Source organism: Taudactylus pleione, unplaced genomic scaffold, assembly GCF_031769625.1.
Source record: "Taudactylus pleione unplaced genomic scaffold, aTauple2 ptg000085l, whole genome shotgun sequence".
Classification (NCBI taxonomy): domain Eukaryota; kingdom Metazoa; phylum Chordata; class Amphibia; order Anura; family Myobatrachidae; genus Taudactylus; species Taudactylus pleione.
Window position 1 is genome coordinate 8,753,301 of NW_028284487.1, and position 16,762 is coordinate 8,770,062.

The following is a 16,762-nucleotide window of genomic DNA, read 5'->3' on the forward strand; positions in this document are numbered from 1 at the left end:
CATGTAGTCCACCAACAACACTGTATACAAGAGGAAGAGGAGCAGCGGCCAGCTTGCGCAGTCTGTCAGAGGATCTGGTGGAGACATTGCCCACAGGGTTCCAGGCCAGTAATGGGATTTACTTAGGGATATTCCACTCAAAACTGAATTTTCATTTTTTAGGTGAAATTATCACCTAAACTTGAATCTGATTATTTTTTTTTGTTTTCTCTTGCTGCATTCCAAATGAAATAATATTACTAATAATATGACCATTAAGTTGTAAATCAGGAAATGTCTAAAACAGGGACAGATTGAGCAGCTGAAACAAGAGTGGCTGGGATTGGCGGGTAGGAAATTTCTACAGGTACTTCAGTGTGTGTAGTATAGGTGGAAGTAGGGTAATCGCTCATATGTGAGTTTCAGACACCACTGAAATATTTGACAGCTGTGGGAGTGCCTGATCAGGCATGCTTGGTAATTTCCTGAGTAGGTAAGGACACGGAGGAAGTCCTGTAGGCTGGAGTGAGCGGTAGTTACCAGAGATGCAGGTCAGAGGTAGATCTAAGAGGTGAGAGGGAGAGCATTTTGGAATGAGATGTGATATGTATGAAGGTGTGGTATTTTGGCTGCTGTGTAGAAAGTAATTTGAATTGAATTTTGGGGGATATGGGGAGTCAGATTTGTGGAGTGGTTGGAGAGGAAGATCAGTCATTGCTGTGGCATTTAAGATGGATTGACGTGGGTATAGATGAGAGGAAAACCAGATAGGGGAGATTGTAGTTATCAAGGTGAGAGATTACAAGATAGATTTGGTAGCAACTTGGGCAAGAAAAGTGCATTTTCTGTTAATATTTCTAAGATGGAGGCAACAGGACTGTGCTTGGGAGACTGAAGAAATTGTGGTGTTATTGAGAGAAGTTGGGATGGCCAACGAAGGGTCCAGCATCGATGGTGCCATTTTTTTTTACATTGATGGCAGGAAACTATTGATGGTGAAGTAACAATAGTTTGTGCTATCGATGACCAACACCATAATAGCGCAGACAGCAGATGTAACACTGTTGGTTGTGGGACATGTGGAGTATAGCTAAGCACTGTACCCCTAGCGCTAGAGCAGAAACAAATCTCTGCCCTGTCTGCCATCGATTGCAAACCAATAATGACTGCTAAGTATCGATGGTTTATGGCCATCTCTAAGGCACATGGCGTGATGTACTAACACTAAAACACGGTCAAACTTCCAAAAACAGTAGTTTGACCCCATTTCCTCTATTTATCATGTTTTGTAAAACTTTCAGGAGTTTGCACCCGAAAGGTAATGTCATCTATAGATGGTGTTACCTAATAAAAGCCGCTGGAGAGGCGCTGTCGCTGCCTACTCCATTCCTGGGCACCCGCTGAAATTTTGTTATCAGCGGCACCCGGTAGCTCCTTTCCTGAGCTCTGGCTTCCGCAGTGGGTGAAGGGAGAGACTTCATGACGTCTCTCCCATTTTGCCAAGCACGAGGAGCAGTCGGACAGTGGCGGGCGCAGCAGCAGGGCTTCCAACAAAAATTAACCGTAGTGTGTGTGAGCATGTGGTAGGGAATATAGATTGTAAGCTCCACTGGGGCAGGGACTGATGTGAATGCCCAAATATTCTCTGTAAATCGCTACGGAATGTGTGTGCGCTATATAAACAACTGGTAATAAATAAAATAATAAATAAAGTACTCCTGGGTCATAAACCTAGAGGTCCTCACCTTAGGGTCAGTTCCGGTCTGTCCTGTGTATTTAATTGTTGTTAATTGCTGTCTGCGTGGACAATGCTCCGCAGTACAGCACTGCAAACAAATTCCAATTTATAATGTCTCAGTTACTTAGTGACCATCTCAGATAATATGTGGAAGGACTCTTGATGAAACATAGCTCCTAATAAATAACTTTATAAAATACAACCAAAAATATTTTCAGCTTTAGTTTTACATTAAGATGTAATGATGTACTCTGCTTTCCCAGGGAAAGATAGCAGGCAAATAATCATTGGGGAACCTGTGGTGTAGGTGCAGCTGAACCTCGTCTTCAGTACGGTTGTAGATTTCTTATTTTAAAACTGCTCCTGACGCGACTAATTAACAGATCCAACCATAAATGTCTTGATATCATCTGTGAAATTCAAGATGGATTTCTATGTATATTATTGTCTGTTTACTTTAGTGGAACATCAACAAGAGTTTTTTTTACTTGTACCAAAGACTAGTTTAGTCCTGTACTAAAGCTGAAAATATCCTGTAAGATGGAGTTTACCAAAATAGTAACAGTTGAGAGCTGGAACGGATTTCCTAGTACTGCACTTGTGGTACAAGCAAGTTAGAGTAGAACCTTCTGTATAGCAAGATTACAGCTATGACTAGTGACATTGCTAATATTCCCATTTGAAATACTTTTTCTATGCAGATTTGCAAATGTGTGTCTGTATTTGCTCGATAAATGCTGCATTAGTCACATACCATGCACAATGGTGTAATGGCTTAGAATCCAGTAAAATTGACAATCTGAACAGATTTACACATCATAAACCATCTCAGCTGTGTTTATTATATTGTCCTCTAAAGAACTTTTAAAATTTCCTGAGAACTCTTGGATTTCAAATTTTCTTTTGAATGCCTTCAGTTCTGGGCTGTTACGTTTGATCTGGAAACCCGTTATACTAACAGTCACAGTAAGTAGTACTGCTAAACCGTTTAATGAGGGTAGCATAATGAAAGCAAGGGGTCATTTTCAACTATAATCTAGTACATTTTAGCCATGCTATACCAAACTACAGCAAAAAAATGCTTTTCTGTGATATCCTAGTCCCAAAGGTTTTGGATAATGATCCAAGAGTTTTGTTATAAAGATCACAGAATTGAATAGACAATTAGTCTATATCCCAAACTGAAAATGAAGTACAGCAATGAACGCAACAGTAGAAGGTGTATACATGATTGAGAGCTGTCTGCACCCAAGGTAAGTACCATTTTATTCAAAGAATATTAATTTATCTTGAATTATGCTTTAGCAGATAAAAATATCATTATGCATTTTCAAATGTTAGACCCAGTGTGTTTACTTTTCTGCTAACATTCTCTTCTATTAGATAATAAAATACTAGCACTATCAGGTACACAAAATAACTCAATAACTAAAGCTGAGTACACACTGACATTTTGAACGGGCTATATGCCTGAAGTGGATCAGCTGGTGTGTATAGATGATATGTCTGTTAACGACATCGTTCACAGACGTATTGCAACACAGCCGATGCAAGATATATCGGTACGTCTGGTTGTGTGTACGGGCGACCTGCTGATTTCCCGTATACTTGCTGCAGGGACCCCCTGGTAACGGACATCTCAATTGGGCAGGCAAATTTAAATGCCCTCCCAGTTGTAATGTCAGTGCAGATACATTAGGCAGACGATTGGTAAGTGTATATTCGCTTACCAATTGCTAGATAGGTCAGCTGACTGACCGTCCCATTGGCCAGGTGTGTACCCATCTTTAGTAATAACAATAGCTGCAATATAAGAAAGCATTCAACTGCTGAACCTAAAGAGATACAACTAATCCCACATGGTGTAAAAAAAGGAAAAGACGGTGTTGAGAACTTTTCCTAGATGCCTAAATAAATGACCAAATGACAATAGAAAATGTAAATTGATGTTATAAAAATTAAAACATAAAATGTATATTATTTAAAACACATAATAAGAGCATTGTCCATGACAATATACATTCAAAATTAAAACATCACAACTACAATGTTCAATAACTTAACTGCTGGTAAAACAAAGACCATACACTGTATATTATGTCTGCGGTAAATCAGGGTCCATTAGACACTTTATATCAGCCTTTCTTTTGACATCGGCTCAGAAGATTTGTGAGGTTATAACAAAGCCTGAAAGGCTATTAATAGAGATCAACTGAGCTTTTTTCTGTAATACCCTCAATCTGAGGCCTGTTTAAATACTTCTGCTTATGTACTGGGGAGGATAAACTACTGTAATTGTTCCCAAGGTATTTATCTATAAAACAAAGTGAACAGGCCAGGAAACCCTTGTAAATATTTACCTCCACATACCTTACACATGGAATAAATTTGGGTCAGAAATGATAAATAGTGTGGTGGGATGGTTTCCCGTTCCCAACTTACTGGTATGGTGCACGTTGTCTGTAGTCCAGTAATGTCCGTAATTTATCATATTTTTACTGATTTGCAAGATTTGTAGAATTTTTTACAACAAATTTAATATTTTTGGTCGACTGTTAGAATGTTAACATTCGTTTCGACATAGTCAGCATGTTATTGACATTGATCTTATCGACACTGAAATGCTGAGATGCTAACAATGTCTATAATTGGCGGAGGTAAGTCGTCTAAACAAATTACCCAATGTTTGCGGCTATTGTTGCAAAACTGCCATTGCGGAGGTAAGTATACCTTTATCTCTAATCCCGGGGCCTAATGTTGGTATTTCATTTGACAACATTTTGAACACGTTGACGTTTTGCAGATGTCGACATTTCAACAATGTTATCATACCTGTCGACATTGTACTTTTGATTTTATGAGTGTCGGCATTGTGACTGTTGACATGCTGACCGCTTCCCATCAATCCATCTATGAATGTGAGTGCTTATGCTCTTACAGAACAAAGTCATTCAGTAAGAATAGAGCTAGAACTAGAAATGTCACCCCTTGGACAAGAAGTAACCTGAGGCATCATAGCCCTCACCTGTAATCAACTTCAAATATTCATTATACTGCACCCCTTTCAGTTTTGCAGTCTGGACAGCCCTAATTACAGCCCTGTGTTAAGGTGCATACACACGGAAAGATTTTCTGTCCAACCATCCAACTAGTTGATTGGTTGGAATGAAAATCTGGTAACGTATTGGAGTAAAGGCCCCTATACATCAGAGATTGATTGCAGCAATCGTGCAATTTGCAATCGATTGTGCATAAAAATCTTTCCCTTTTTCAATCGATTGCAGAATTTCCACAATCGATTGAAAAAGGGAAAGATTTTTATACACAATCGATTGCAAATTGCACGACTGCTGCAATCAGTCTCTGATGTATGGGGGCCTTAACTGATGATCAGCAATTTGCTCCTAAATGCCAGAAAACAGATGAAAATGGTCATCAGACAAGTTTGTTAAATGTTTGATCCAACCAATTTGTTCAAACAAACAGTTTGTGTCCATTTTCCGGGAGCAAATTGCTGATTGTCAGTTACTCCCATACGTTACCAGATTTGCATTCCAACCAATCAACTAGTTGGATGGTTGGACAGAAAATCTTTGTGTGTATGCAGCTTAAGAGTGATAGATGCAGGTGACCGTGAATTATGCAGGCTTGTTTCACTAAAACCTAAACATTATAGTATGGTTGTAGTTAAGAAAATACGTGCTCCAATGACGGACTGATTCTGTTGGGTTCCCACAGATGTCTGCAATGGTTCATTGCTCCCATCCGCTCTCCTGCTACTTCTGGCCTGATTCAGCTGGTAGTGGTATTGTCAGTGCTTCTTCTCTAAGAACTTCTCATTCTTGCAAATGGTACATTTATGAAATGAGAGACGATAAGGGCTCCATCAAAAACTACTGGTAAATACTTGAAGTAGGTTTAAATATTTTGCTATGGGTATTTCTGTCAAACATTTTGTGGGGTCCTTTATTTATTAGTGATCGTTACTTAACTAATGTGTCTTCAGACTGTATAGTTTGGGCATCAATGATCGGCTTTGTATAGAACTGCTAATTAATGAACTAGATTGGAAATCTTTGTACTGATGTATTAGACAATTAAATTAGCTGAATATTTTGTAAAGAATGCCTAGGTCCTCACAGGCTATATAAAAGTCTGAACCATGCAACTGGATCTGGAAAGCTGGGTACACTACAAACCTTACAATGGTGTGACCCAGCAATGCAGTGATACATCACGAGCGTTGTACACACTGCATGATTTGTGGTACAACAAAGCAATGTATTGTGACATGCTGCGTGTAACTACACTGCGTCGTTCATTGAATCATCCCTTCTGCTGTGCAGCACAGCAGATAGGACAATTCAATGAACGACTGCCAGTAACTACGGATTGGGCGTACATACTATATGATTTCTACAATACATCATTCTGATTCGTATTGGGACCATATATCGTATATTTACCCTGGTTACGCGATACCGGCGGTCAGAATCCCAATGCCAGCATCCCGACAGGGCTAGGATACAGAAACCTGTCGGTCTGTATCCTAACCCTCTCCCTATCCCTGAACCTAACCCTCCCTCACACATCGCCAGTGACTTGGCACATCAGTGCTTGTTTTTCTTAAATGAAATAATTTGATGTTGCCGTGAGGCTTAGAGATATATAATATATATATATATATATATATGTAACCCCCCTTCAGTGTGCGGTGTGGTACATGGGTGCATTTGGAGTGATACACCTCCTATTGCCTCAGGCTAGCTCTCCAGGGTGTGGGCAATACCTGAGAAGGGGGTCCCTGACCCTGCAGGCTTTATAACAGTCACACATATAGATACAGGTATAGATGGACACATGCAGCAACAGTTCTTTTGAATAACTTGGCCGCCAGACCTTCTCTTATAAAAATAAACCAATTTATTTCTCTCCTCCTGCACATGACTTTACAGGACAAGAATATGGTTACAGCAGCTTCTCCTCTCCCTCCAGCTCATATACTTGGCATGTCAGATGGTATATGACAATCTTATGGATATGGTTACATTACATCACACTCTTTAAGCATAGTCACAATGAATGCTTTGCATTTTACCCACACAGGTCCACCTGGCCCTTTTCTGGCTGGTGCCTGTAGTTCTCCACTTTATATGTGCAGGTCCACCTAGCCCTTCGCTGGCTGGTGCCTGTAGTTCTCCACTTCATACGTGCAGGTCCACCTAGCCCTTTGCTGGCTGGTGCCTGTAGTTCTCCACTTCATACGTGCAGGTCCACCTAGCCCTTTGCTGGCTGGTGCCTGTAGTTCTCCACTTCATACGTGCAGGTCCACCTGGCCCTATGCTGGCTGGTGCCTGTAGTTCTCCACTTCATACATGCAGGTCCACCTAGCCCTATGCTGGCTGGTGCCTGTAGTTCCACAGCTTCAAACACATCTCACATAACTTCGTTTGCACTCTGCCTCTCCTTTGTCTCTTTTAAGACACTATACAGAGTGTCTCATACCCATTCTGCCTCTCTCTGCTCCCCCTTCACATGGGACAGCAATATACAGACTTTTCTATTGCAGCTATCAGACTCTCAGCTGCCGCCCATCCCTATCCTACAGGAATGGCTCCTATAGCCACACTGCTACCACAGTGACCCCCCCTTTAATGGCTGCTGGGGGGCTTTTATGCATAAGGGACTCCTCTGGTACCTTAACAGTAAAAGCTCCTGGAAAATTTATCTCCCCCATCTCTTCAACACATATACTTGCATCTCTTACCCCTCTCATGGGTGCTGAACATTTCACTGGGCGGCTCACACTGCAACCTTCCAGCTCTTTCTCTGTGGTCTCTCACAGACTTTATCTCAGTGGTCTCACTCCAGACCTATTTCTCCTTTGGTGTTAGATGGGCATCTTGGCAGTCACCACGGCCCCGCCAATCTCCCCCTGCCAGGGGAGCACGAGGGCTACATTTTTGCTTCCAGCTCTGAAGCTTCCCAAAGATGTCTGCTCTCTCCCAAATTCTTCTTCTCCACTCCCTTTGTTCTCTCCCCCTCCTCCCTCTGCTCTGCCAGCTACACACCCAGTCTTCCCACCCCTGCGTGTCTATCTCTCCAGCCCCTCCTTTACCTGAAAACTGATCCGGGTCTCAGGCATGTAATATCTACAACAGGAAGCAAGCTCTAACACTGAGAGGGGTGTATTTACAAATACCACCCCTTAGAGGGTGTAACATATAATTAATTAATTAATATATTTGCTTTCTAAACAAAACAAAAAAAAAACATGCTGCCTCTCCAGTCGTGGTGCCTCTGTTGTTTCAGAGATTTTTTTTTTATCTCACTCATCTTTTTGGAGACTTTTTAAAAAATTTCAGCCTATTATATCCATGTACCTTGAACGCAGAAAAAAATCAGGGCGATTACATACTGGCCTAGGAATGAATAAACCTATCACCAGTTTTGTGACATTAATCTTTGTAGTGAATTGTTATCCTTTTTTTATGTGTTTAATGATTTTGTTTTTGTAAATTAATGTATTTCTTATTGTATTTTAAAGTAATTATGTATCAATTTTTTTGTTTCCTCATGGTCTTAAAAATCTAACAGTGAATGGAAACCTTACCTCCAAACACTTACCTTTTACACAATAAACCCTTTCAACCTAGATTAGTTGTTACCCTACTTTACAGTATATGTAGTATATGATGTCCAGGGTCATCCTGATTTTATAGCCTCTGTGCCCATTACCAAATGACATTGGGGTCACAGACTTGTTCCCCATGTTTTCCACCTGGAATTTTCATTATTGCAATCAGCAGAGATAATTTCTTTTCCACCTTGATCCTAGAAATGACCAGCCCCATACTTTCTGGCCTATGGTCTGCTTACCATGATTGGGAGTATGCTGCTTGTTTAAACAAAGGAATGCTCACAACTCAAGTGCCGTTCTATACAAAAGAAAGCTGCTATGCCATTGTTTCTCAATAATAATACTTGATGGCTGAATTAATTGTAAGTTGAGCCATTGTATAGATGTAAGCTCTTAAATTCATTTTATTCTTCCCTTGTGTATACTTCCTTTTCCCTACGTACGCCATCATCTCCTGCTCCTTAGAATTCTTTTTCTCAATCTGTCTGCTGTGGTTATCGTCGGGTTAAGCCAGCACTGGTTTTCTAGTTGTAATGACTATATTTGCATAGATGAGAAATGTAAATTTTAAGAATAAAATGGTAATTTAATTTGTATTTGAACAGTATACTATATTCCTGTCCTTCCCATATTCTTCTTCTTAGAGATTAGGTAGTCATGGAAGTGTGCTGTGATCATATGCCTTTGCTGATATGTGACTTATCCACTTTATGTCAACAGTCCAGAGTATATGATGGACATTCATGAAATCTTACAAATGTTAAATAGTTAAACGAGAAAGTATCAAAATCAGGGAAATGTAGGCAGAACCACTGTATGGTTTATGCAATAATCGGGGAGGAGGGGTTGGGGGGTGTCTCTACCAAATACCCGAAACTCATACCAATAGGTAAGGCACAGTCAACCACGAATCCTTCTTTGCACAGGAAGAGGCAATGTCCCTATATAGCTCTCCCATACGTCTAAAGAGGATTATACCGGCTTTTCCTTAATAATCATGCTCTCCACCCAGTTCCACTTTTTATTTTTGAATTTTTAGCGAGAGGAAAACCATAAACTAAAACTAAGCAGGTGAAAACCTAACCAAAAAGACATCCTGCACAGGAGAGCTTATTTAAGACCATATAATAGTATAATGCAGAGCAGTATGTATAAAACAAGCTGAATGTATGTACTTCTTTTCACACACAAGTGGTTTTAACACCACTAGTTTCACATGACAGGAATTACTACTATGTGCTAGGTGGGGAAACCTGCCCATTCCGCTAATAAAATGATCTCTGGCTTCTACTTACCTTAGTTTCCTCCCTTCATCATGGCTCTACCCCTGTTACATGCAGCTCTATCCTCATATGATAAGAAAGAAAGTGATCTGATGCACCTTAATAACATAGCAGAAACATTTTGACTTGCAGTACATCACTCAGATCTCCTTGAGCATTGCCTTCTATACTAATCCAGATTTGAAACTGTATTATTGTGTTTGCCTATTGGTGTAGCCCTTCTGACCAAGTTGTGTCCCCTTAACCCACACTTCACTTGGGGTCAGATGCATCAAGCCTGAAATGCGGTCAAAACACTGAAAACTGCAGTTTTTGGATGTTTGACAAAATTCCCCATGTGAACTATGTACCCGTTAGACAAGCCTATGGGCCTTTTAGAAGCCTATGGGCTTCTCTGCTGCATTCACCGAGAGGCATCCAATTGGATTTCTCCCAGTGTCCCCCCACAGCTCGCACATGCACTGGCCAATGGCCATGCAAGTGCACAACGACTCCCAGGTCATACATCCTGAAGTCCCCACACTGCATAGGACAGCTCTTATTGGAAGAGCTGTCTTTTTTGCACTTTTAATCGCTATTGTACATGCATACAGAGTTACTAAACTAATATACATGCGATCAGTGACGGGATATATCCCATTCAAAATGCGATGCTTGAGGCATCCCTTCGCTAACGTGAGTGCTTCCATTGACACACTGCATCATCAGTCAGTGTAGCAGGGTAATCTGTGATTCATAGAAATGGCTTCTTGCAAATGTGAACTAATGTTTCTCTAAACGGGCAATGTGCAGCTGAATGACCAGACTAGGTGCCACTTGTGAGACGTCTTAAAGATATGTTGCTGGCCACTGGTCTAAGGGCTGGAGTCACTATGGATTGCTATTCTGATTATACGCACGAATCACAGTTGCTAATATCAGCGGTGCTATTTAAATGTTTGCATTCACATTGCGTTCGCATCCTAACATAAGGACGCCCACTTCCCCTTACTCAAATCCGTATACTAAGGGAACATAGCAAAACCATCTGTAACATCAAGTAACATCGGACCCATATGCACACTTGCATTAGCCCTGACCTTACTCAGACATTGCTCTCAGCCACTCACACTATCAGTGCTTTGGCTGCTTATAGCCACGCAGTGGATAATTTATGCGCGCCCCTGCAACAGCATTGAAACGCCTGGCACTTCCTGTGAATCACTCTGCTCTGGCTCTGCGTAGCCTCTGCAAATGCAGTTCCCATAGCAATTGCTAGTTTGCGCGCACAGCGATGCATACGCATGCACAATGTGAATTAATCAACCAATTGCGTGCGTATCAGCAAGTGCGTTCCTTGCTGAATCAGGCCCTAATCTAACAATAGAGGTAACACATATGACATTGATATAAAATCACCGCTTATGTTAAACACTGTGGGGCCTATTTGCCAAAAAGACCTATTTTCTATTGCGGCATTACAAAATCTTTTTCGTGCCTGTTTACCAACAAACAAATCCTCAGTGGTAAGCACATACTTACTGCATTATAGGTCATTAGGGACCCCTCTGCACATGCATGCACTGGCATTTGCAGGGCAGACATGCGCACTGTACTGGAAGCCTGGTGTCGGGCTTCCAGTGCAGATTCAAATAAAAAATAGGAAAAAAACCCCACAAAATAATACTTTTTAATATAAATGTAATTGTGTGCTTTATTTTGATTATAAAGCATTTTTTTTGCTTGTTTACCGTATCTGCAATTGTCATCCTAAAATGGTAATAGTATATGATGACAATCGGCAGTTCTGGCCCCCTCTGATAGGAGAAGTCCCAAATCCTGGGAAAACATCTAATGTTCACAGGGCTTAGGGCCTATTACCTTTGATAAATCATCCCCTGTAACTGTACTACAGCATTAAGCTTTAGTTATACTTGTGAATGTTTATGATCCAACCCTACAACTTGTGCCTGTATACTATGGGGACACAAACTGGTAGGTGGGATCACGGTTACTTATGTTCAGTGAGGTGCAGAATAGTGGGGGAGATGTATCAAGCCTTTTAAAGATTGGGGAAGTAGGCAACCTAGTGAAGAAAAAAGGACTCTTTTTGGGGGCACACAAAAGGTATAGAGTTATGACTTGGATGTCCTGTTAAGAATTAACTTTTATTCTATATTTATTAAGGAAGTAGGCAACCTGTCAGCTTCTAGCTAGCATTTATGTTTAAGTACTTTCTATAAAATGGTAGGCAGAAGCTGATTGGTTGCTATGGGCAACTTATTCACTTCACTCTTTAGAAGGATTGATGCATCTTTTCCAGTATGTGGGGTCTTTGATGCGGTAGAGATGTCTCGTGCACCATAGCTAGGAGCAACATAAAAGACCTGTAGTTAGAGCAGAGCTGATCAGTATTATTTTATTTAATAAGTTATACCCCAGAGCCAAACTTGAACTGTTGTACTGTAGCAAGAAACCAAGATGAGCTCAGAATGGAGCAGGGCTTAACATTTTGGAATGAACGCTAATATCCTGTTAACATTGGTTAGAATAAGTAATCTCATCCAATATATTTACTTGAAATGGGCAATAAATTCATCCTCCACTCAAATATTTTTCATATATATGACCTGTTACTTTCTGGGTTACCTCGGTCTGCTCCACCCTGTCCCCCATTCTGTCTGTCCCCACCCCCATCTTTCCACTACTCCGCCCCCTGCAGTGCTGCAGCTGCTCCTAGGTCTATTTGCGGCTACCTATCTCCCTTGCTGTTAGAGCCATTGGAGCGGAAATCCTAACTTCCACTGTACCCACATATAGGAGACGGGACAGACCTTTATATAGATCTGTTATTAGTCATTGCTGGAGCTTGTAGAAATCAGCTGGAGCAGTAGTGTGGAGCTGCACTGGAGCTGGGCTAGCTGGAAGTGACTTGACTCCGAAGCTAGTCTGGACACAGATCACTGCTATGCAGGTCAGAAAGATTGTACAGAGTGATTGACTTAATAACCCATATGTTTTCTGCACCCTGCTAATATTATAGTCAATCTTATTAGTTATCTATGCTTCCAAAATCCTTTGATTAGAATGTCTTTATGTAGGTATGAGTAATATTAGAACAGGCACACCAGCTAAAGGATGAGTAACCACAAATATAGCCTAATGGGAGCGAGACCCATCGTTGGTCCTGTCATTAGTGGAGAAGTTATTGTATGAACTGTGAAGCCTGGCCCAGCTGAGTGGATATGGACATGAAGTGTTTTTACACATGGAGGGTTGTGGGAGGGGTGTTTAATATGTACACTCTGTTGCTTTAATAAACATAGCCTTGAAATGTGTTATAAAAATAGGTAGTTATTTGACTGTGCTTCCTAATTGCACTCTCTGCAGCCTTTTCCCAATTATGTTGGAATCCCTCCCCATTGATTAAATATGCAAATGTTATAGAAATAAGGAAAAAAATGGCACTAAGGTATGTGTGTAGTATAGCTCCTCTTGATGGGGAGTAAGTCAATTTAAAACAAACATATGTTAGAAATGGCTGTCTAGACAAATAGTGTAGGTATAAACTGTACATCTTTATTTACATCAAATAAAAACATGAAAGGTAATATTCATAAAGTAACAGACCGTTCACAGTGCATTTATTCGGCTTTGAAACAAAGTGTCAGTAGAACCAACAATTGACAAATTATAACAACATATAGAACATTCTAGTACCAAATTAAGCAGTTCTAGTCAAACAATCGACACACATCCTACTTCTCAGACCTAATGCATCTGTTGTTATAGATGATTTTAGACTGTAACTTGCACTGTTTGGGGTCCTGAGGACAGAGTTAGAGAACCTGTGGCCTAAAAAGTAAAACATATTGGGACTGGTGCAGAGTTGAAGTCAGATCTATTTGCAGAGCAAATCCTGCTTGTTTTCAGACCTCTCCGGAGCCAAGCGTGTACAAATACGTGCTTTGCAGAGTCGTATGCATCTCCGTAACACTTCCACTTGTGATTGTAGGTACCTTTCTGGGCTTTCTTAAGTAGACAGGGGATCAGGGGCGTAACTAGGTATTTAAAGGCCAAATAGAAAAAGTTTGTTAGGGCCCCTATGTACCACTCAATGGTGAAAAATGTATATAGCACATGTTATTTTGACAAGAAAGATGGGCCCCCCAAAGCTCTGGACCTCATAGCAGCTGCACTCCTTGCACCTATATTAGTTACGCCCATGCAGGGGAAATGACTGCTCCCCAAGCTTAAGACCAGCTCCTAAATGGTGCCTAAGTCGGTCCCAGCTGTGCCCAGATTATGAGTTCCCGGTAGCATCATGAACGTGATGTAATGATGTTGTGATGCTGCCGATCACTGGCTGTAAGAGCCGTGAGCATCAATGCTGCAGAGAACTGGAGGGGCCGCGAGCATGTGTGTGTGTGTGTGTGTGTGTGGGAGGGGATGTTCAGAGCACAGTACAAAACAAACTTGGTTGGGGTGGAGTGGACAATGCAAAACATGCATATCGGTGACAGCTCAGTAAAGGACATATAGATGGGGGTGTGTGGGCACAATACAAAAACATATGGAATTGGTCACTTAGGGACATACATATGAGAGGAAACTAAATACATTTTTTTGGGGGTGCAGGATATAGAACATAATACAGATCAAACAAGTGAGTGGGGGGAGGGCACAACTTAGGGATATGCAGATATGGGGAGCACAATAAATAGCAGGGGCACAAGACAGAATATAGATATGGGGGTAGGAGGTGGACCTGGACGGCCTATTTTTCCATGTTCACTCCCCCTCATCTCAAAAAGCTGCTATGCCACTACAAGTAGGCTAAGATTAGAGGACATGTAGATGGGAATAGCTTGCTATGCAGACTTGTGCCTACGCCCAGATACACCTGGTCTTTCAGATAGATCTTTTGCACTAAGGATAGGGCTGGTACAAGTGCACACAGATGATGACAACGAGTTTCAAATCAAGTGTACGAATGGGGGTGGTCAGAGCCGCAGGGATGCATGCAGGCGTATATTCACATTTCATCCCGTGCACACAATGTGGGACCAATTACGGCTGACGTGAAGTGAAGGGTCTTCAAAAGTGTGGTCACTTCAGTGTCTTTAAGAAGTCTTATTGTAGGAAGGAGTTCAATCTTGATGTAGACCATAGCAACCAGCTGACTATTGGCCTTCTCTTTAGAATGTGCTAGACTGATGAACCCTAATTTAGAATGTTGCCATAAGTTACAGTGTGATTTGATTTAAAGCAATTTCCTATCAGTGCATGTTTTCCAGGTCTCCTCACAGCATCACAAGTGAAATAATTAGCTCCACCTGTGGATCTTTTAAAATGTGTCAGCCAGTAATGACTACACCTGTGCACAAACTAGGAAAATGGAAACCATGCACTGTTAGTGCTCCCTGAGGGATTAAGTTTGGAAACACTGATCTAAAGTATTCATGTGTTAATGCTTTAGAGAAAGGAGACAAGATTTAGTAGTGCAGGCACAGCTGCGCCTCAGCCCATTAAAACTATTCAAGGATCAGCAGGGGGTGTTTATAATGGAACACAATAACATAAGAAATAAGAATAGTCTGGAAAAGGCATAGATTACTCTGTTATACTAAAAGAAAATGTGTTTAATGATGGAACAAGCAGATGGCACAGCGAATGTGCATTATTTCATTATGTAACCATTTATACTCCATTTTAAACACACTACACCAGAGGTTCCCAAACTCCATCATTACGGTGCAGGTTTTAAGGATATCCATGTTTGAGTCCAGATGGTTAAATCAGATTGACTGAGGTACTAAGTAAGTCATCTCTGCTTAAGCATGGATATTCTTAAAACATGAACTGTAATGGTAGAGTTTAGGAACCTCTGCTCTACATAGTAGATTTCACAAATATGAGAACCTCAAATTGTGGTTGTTATACTAGCTGTTGTGCTCAGGTTGTCGGCCACATTCACTATGTTTACCTTGCTCCCGCCAGCTTCTCCTTTTACTCAGGGGTCTATGTACTGAGCCTTGGAGAAAGATAGTGTGTCTCTCTCAAAGGCTTAGTACATAGAACATCAGTCTCTCCTGTCCCCCGACTGCTTCTTTGTGATTTATGTTAAAAGTCAATATTCCAAAAACAATTGATGTGGAAAAGGCTAGTATCTCTGTGCATAGTCGTTGTACCGCAGATGGGTCCTGACGTAGTTTTTGGTGTGGGTCTGGGTCCCCAGATGGAGTGGTCAGAGACGCTGAAGCGGGTGGTCTTGTTGGGGTGTTGATCCCGTCTGCTGGATTGGCCTTCTGTGCCTCTTGTCCTTTGCTACCCAGGAGTTGTGGTTCCTCAACACTTTTCGCAGGCATACTGTTTTCCAGCCGTTGCATCCCTATGAGCCCCAGACCTGCATCTCCCTAACACCAAATGCAAAATCATATCCACATCTTTATATAATTGGGCTAATTTGCCTTTGCAAAAGTGTTTGCTCTGTAGATTAACAATGTGACACTTAAAGGAGGGGAGAGGGATCTCTGCGTTTTTATTTTCACTGCTGGTATGTCTGGTACCATAGGTATCCTGGGGGCACCAAAGCCTTTAGTGCTTGTCCCCATATGATGGCATGCCACAAAATGCAACCCTGTGATGCACAAAAGCTGCCCTTTGAATGCCATATAATTACACAAATATTCACTTTTCAATAATAAAAGATATACAGTAGACAAGTGTCCAAAATGTCCATGTCTGTAGATAGGAAACAAAATATAAACTCCATGATCCATGTCCCTACTGAAAAATTGTCCACTGGATGTCAAGGCCTTCCCTATGTAGTTATACAGTAGTTATACAGTTAGAGATTGCAGTTGTTACAGACATCGCTGTGCTACCATTTCCTATGACTTCCTGCCTCTAGCACCATTTCTTTTGAAGCAGGATGACGTCTGTGGTGCCTGGGGGCTTTGTAGAAGGACAGTGGCAGGGCATGCATTTTCTCCTTTCTCTTATCATCCAATATGTATTAGCAAATGTCACAGAAGAATCATGGACCCATGTCAGGAATATGACACGTGGAAAGAGTTTGACCATTTATAGGTGTTAGTATTGTTGACTTAATAGGAATGCAATAATCTTCCTATCTAGCAC

At 41.2% G+C, this 16,762-nt stretch overlaps 2 protein-coding genes across 2 annotated transcripts in view; one reads left to right on the forward strand and one right to left on the reverse strand.

The window, feature by feature from the left end:
- PGGHG (protein-glucosylgalactosylhydroxylysine glucosidase) overlaps positions 1 to 7,542 on the reverse strand; it is a 106,564-nt gene extending 99,022 nt beyond the window's left edge. The window contains exon 1 of the mRNA XM_088468367.1: positions 7,485 to 7,542. Coding sequence (XP_088324493.1) covers positions 7,485 to 7,493 — 9 coding nt within the window. The 5' untranslated portion in view covers positions 7,494 to 7,542. The remainder of the gene's footprint in view (positions 1 to 7,484) is intronic.
- LOC148530746 (uncharacterized) overlaps positions 1 to 16,762 on the forward strand; it is a 134,599-nt gene that overhangs the window by 3,484 nt on the left and 114,353 nt on the right. The window lies entirely within an intron of this gene.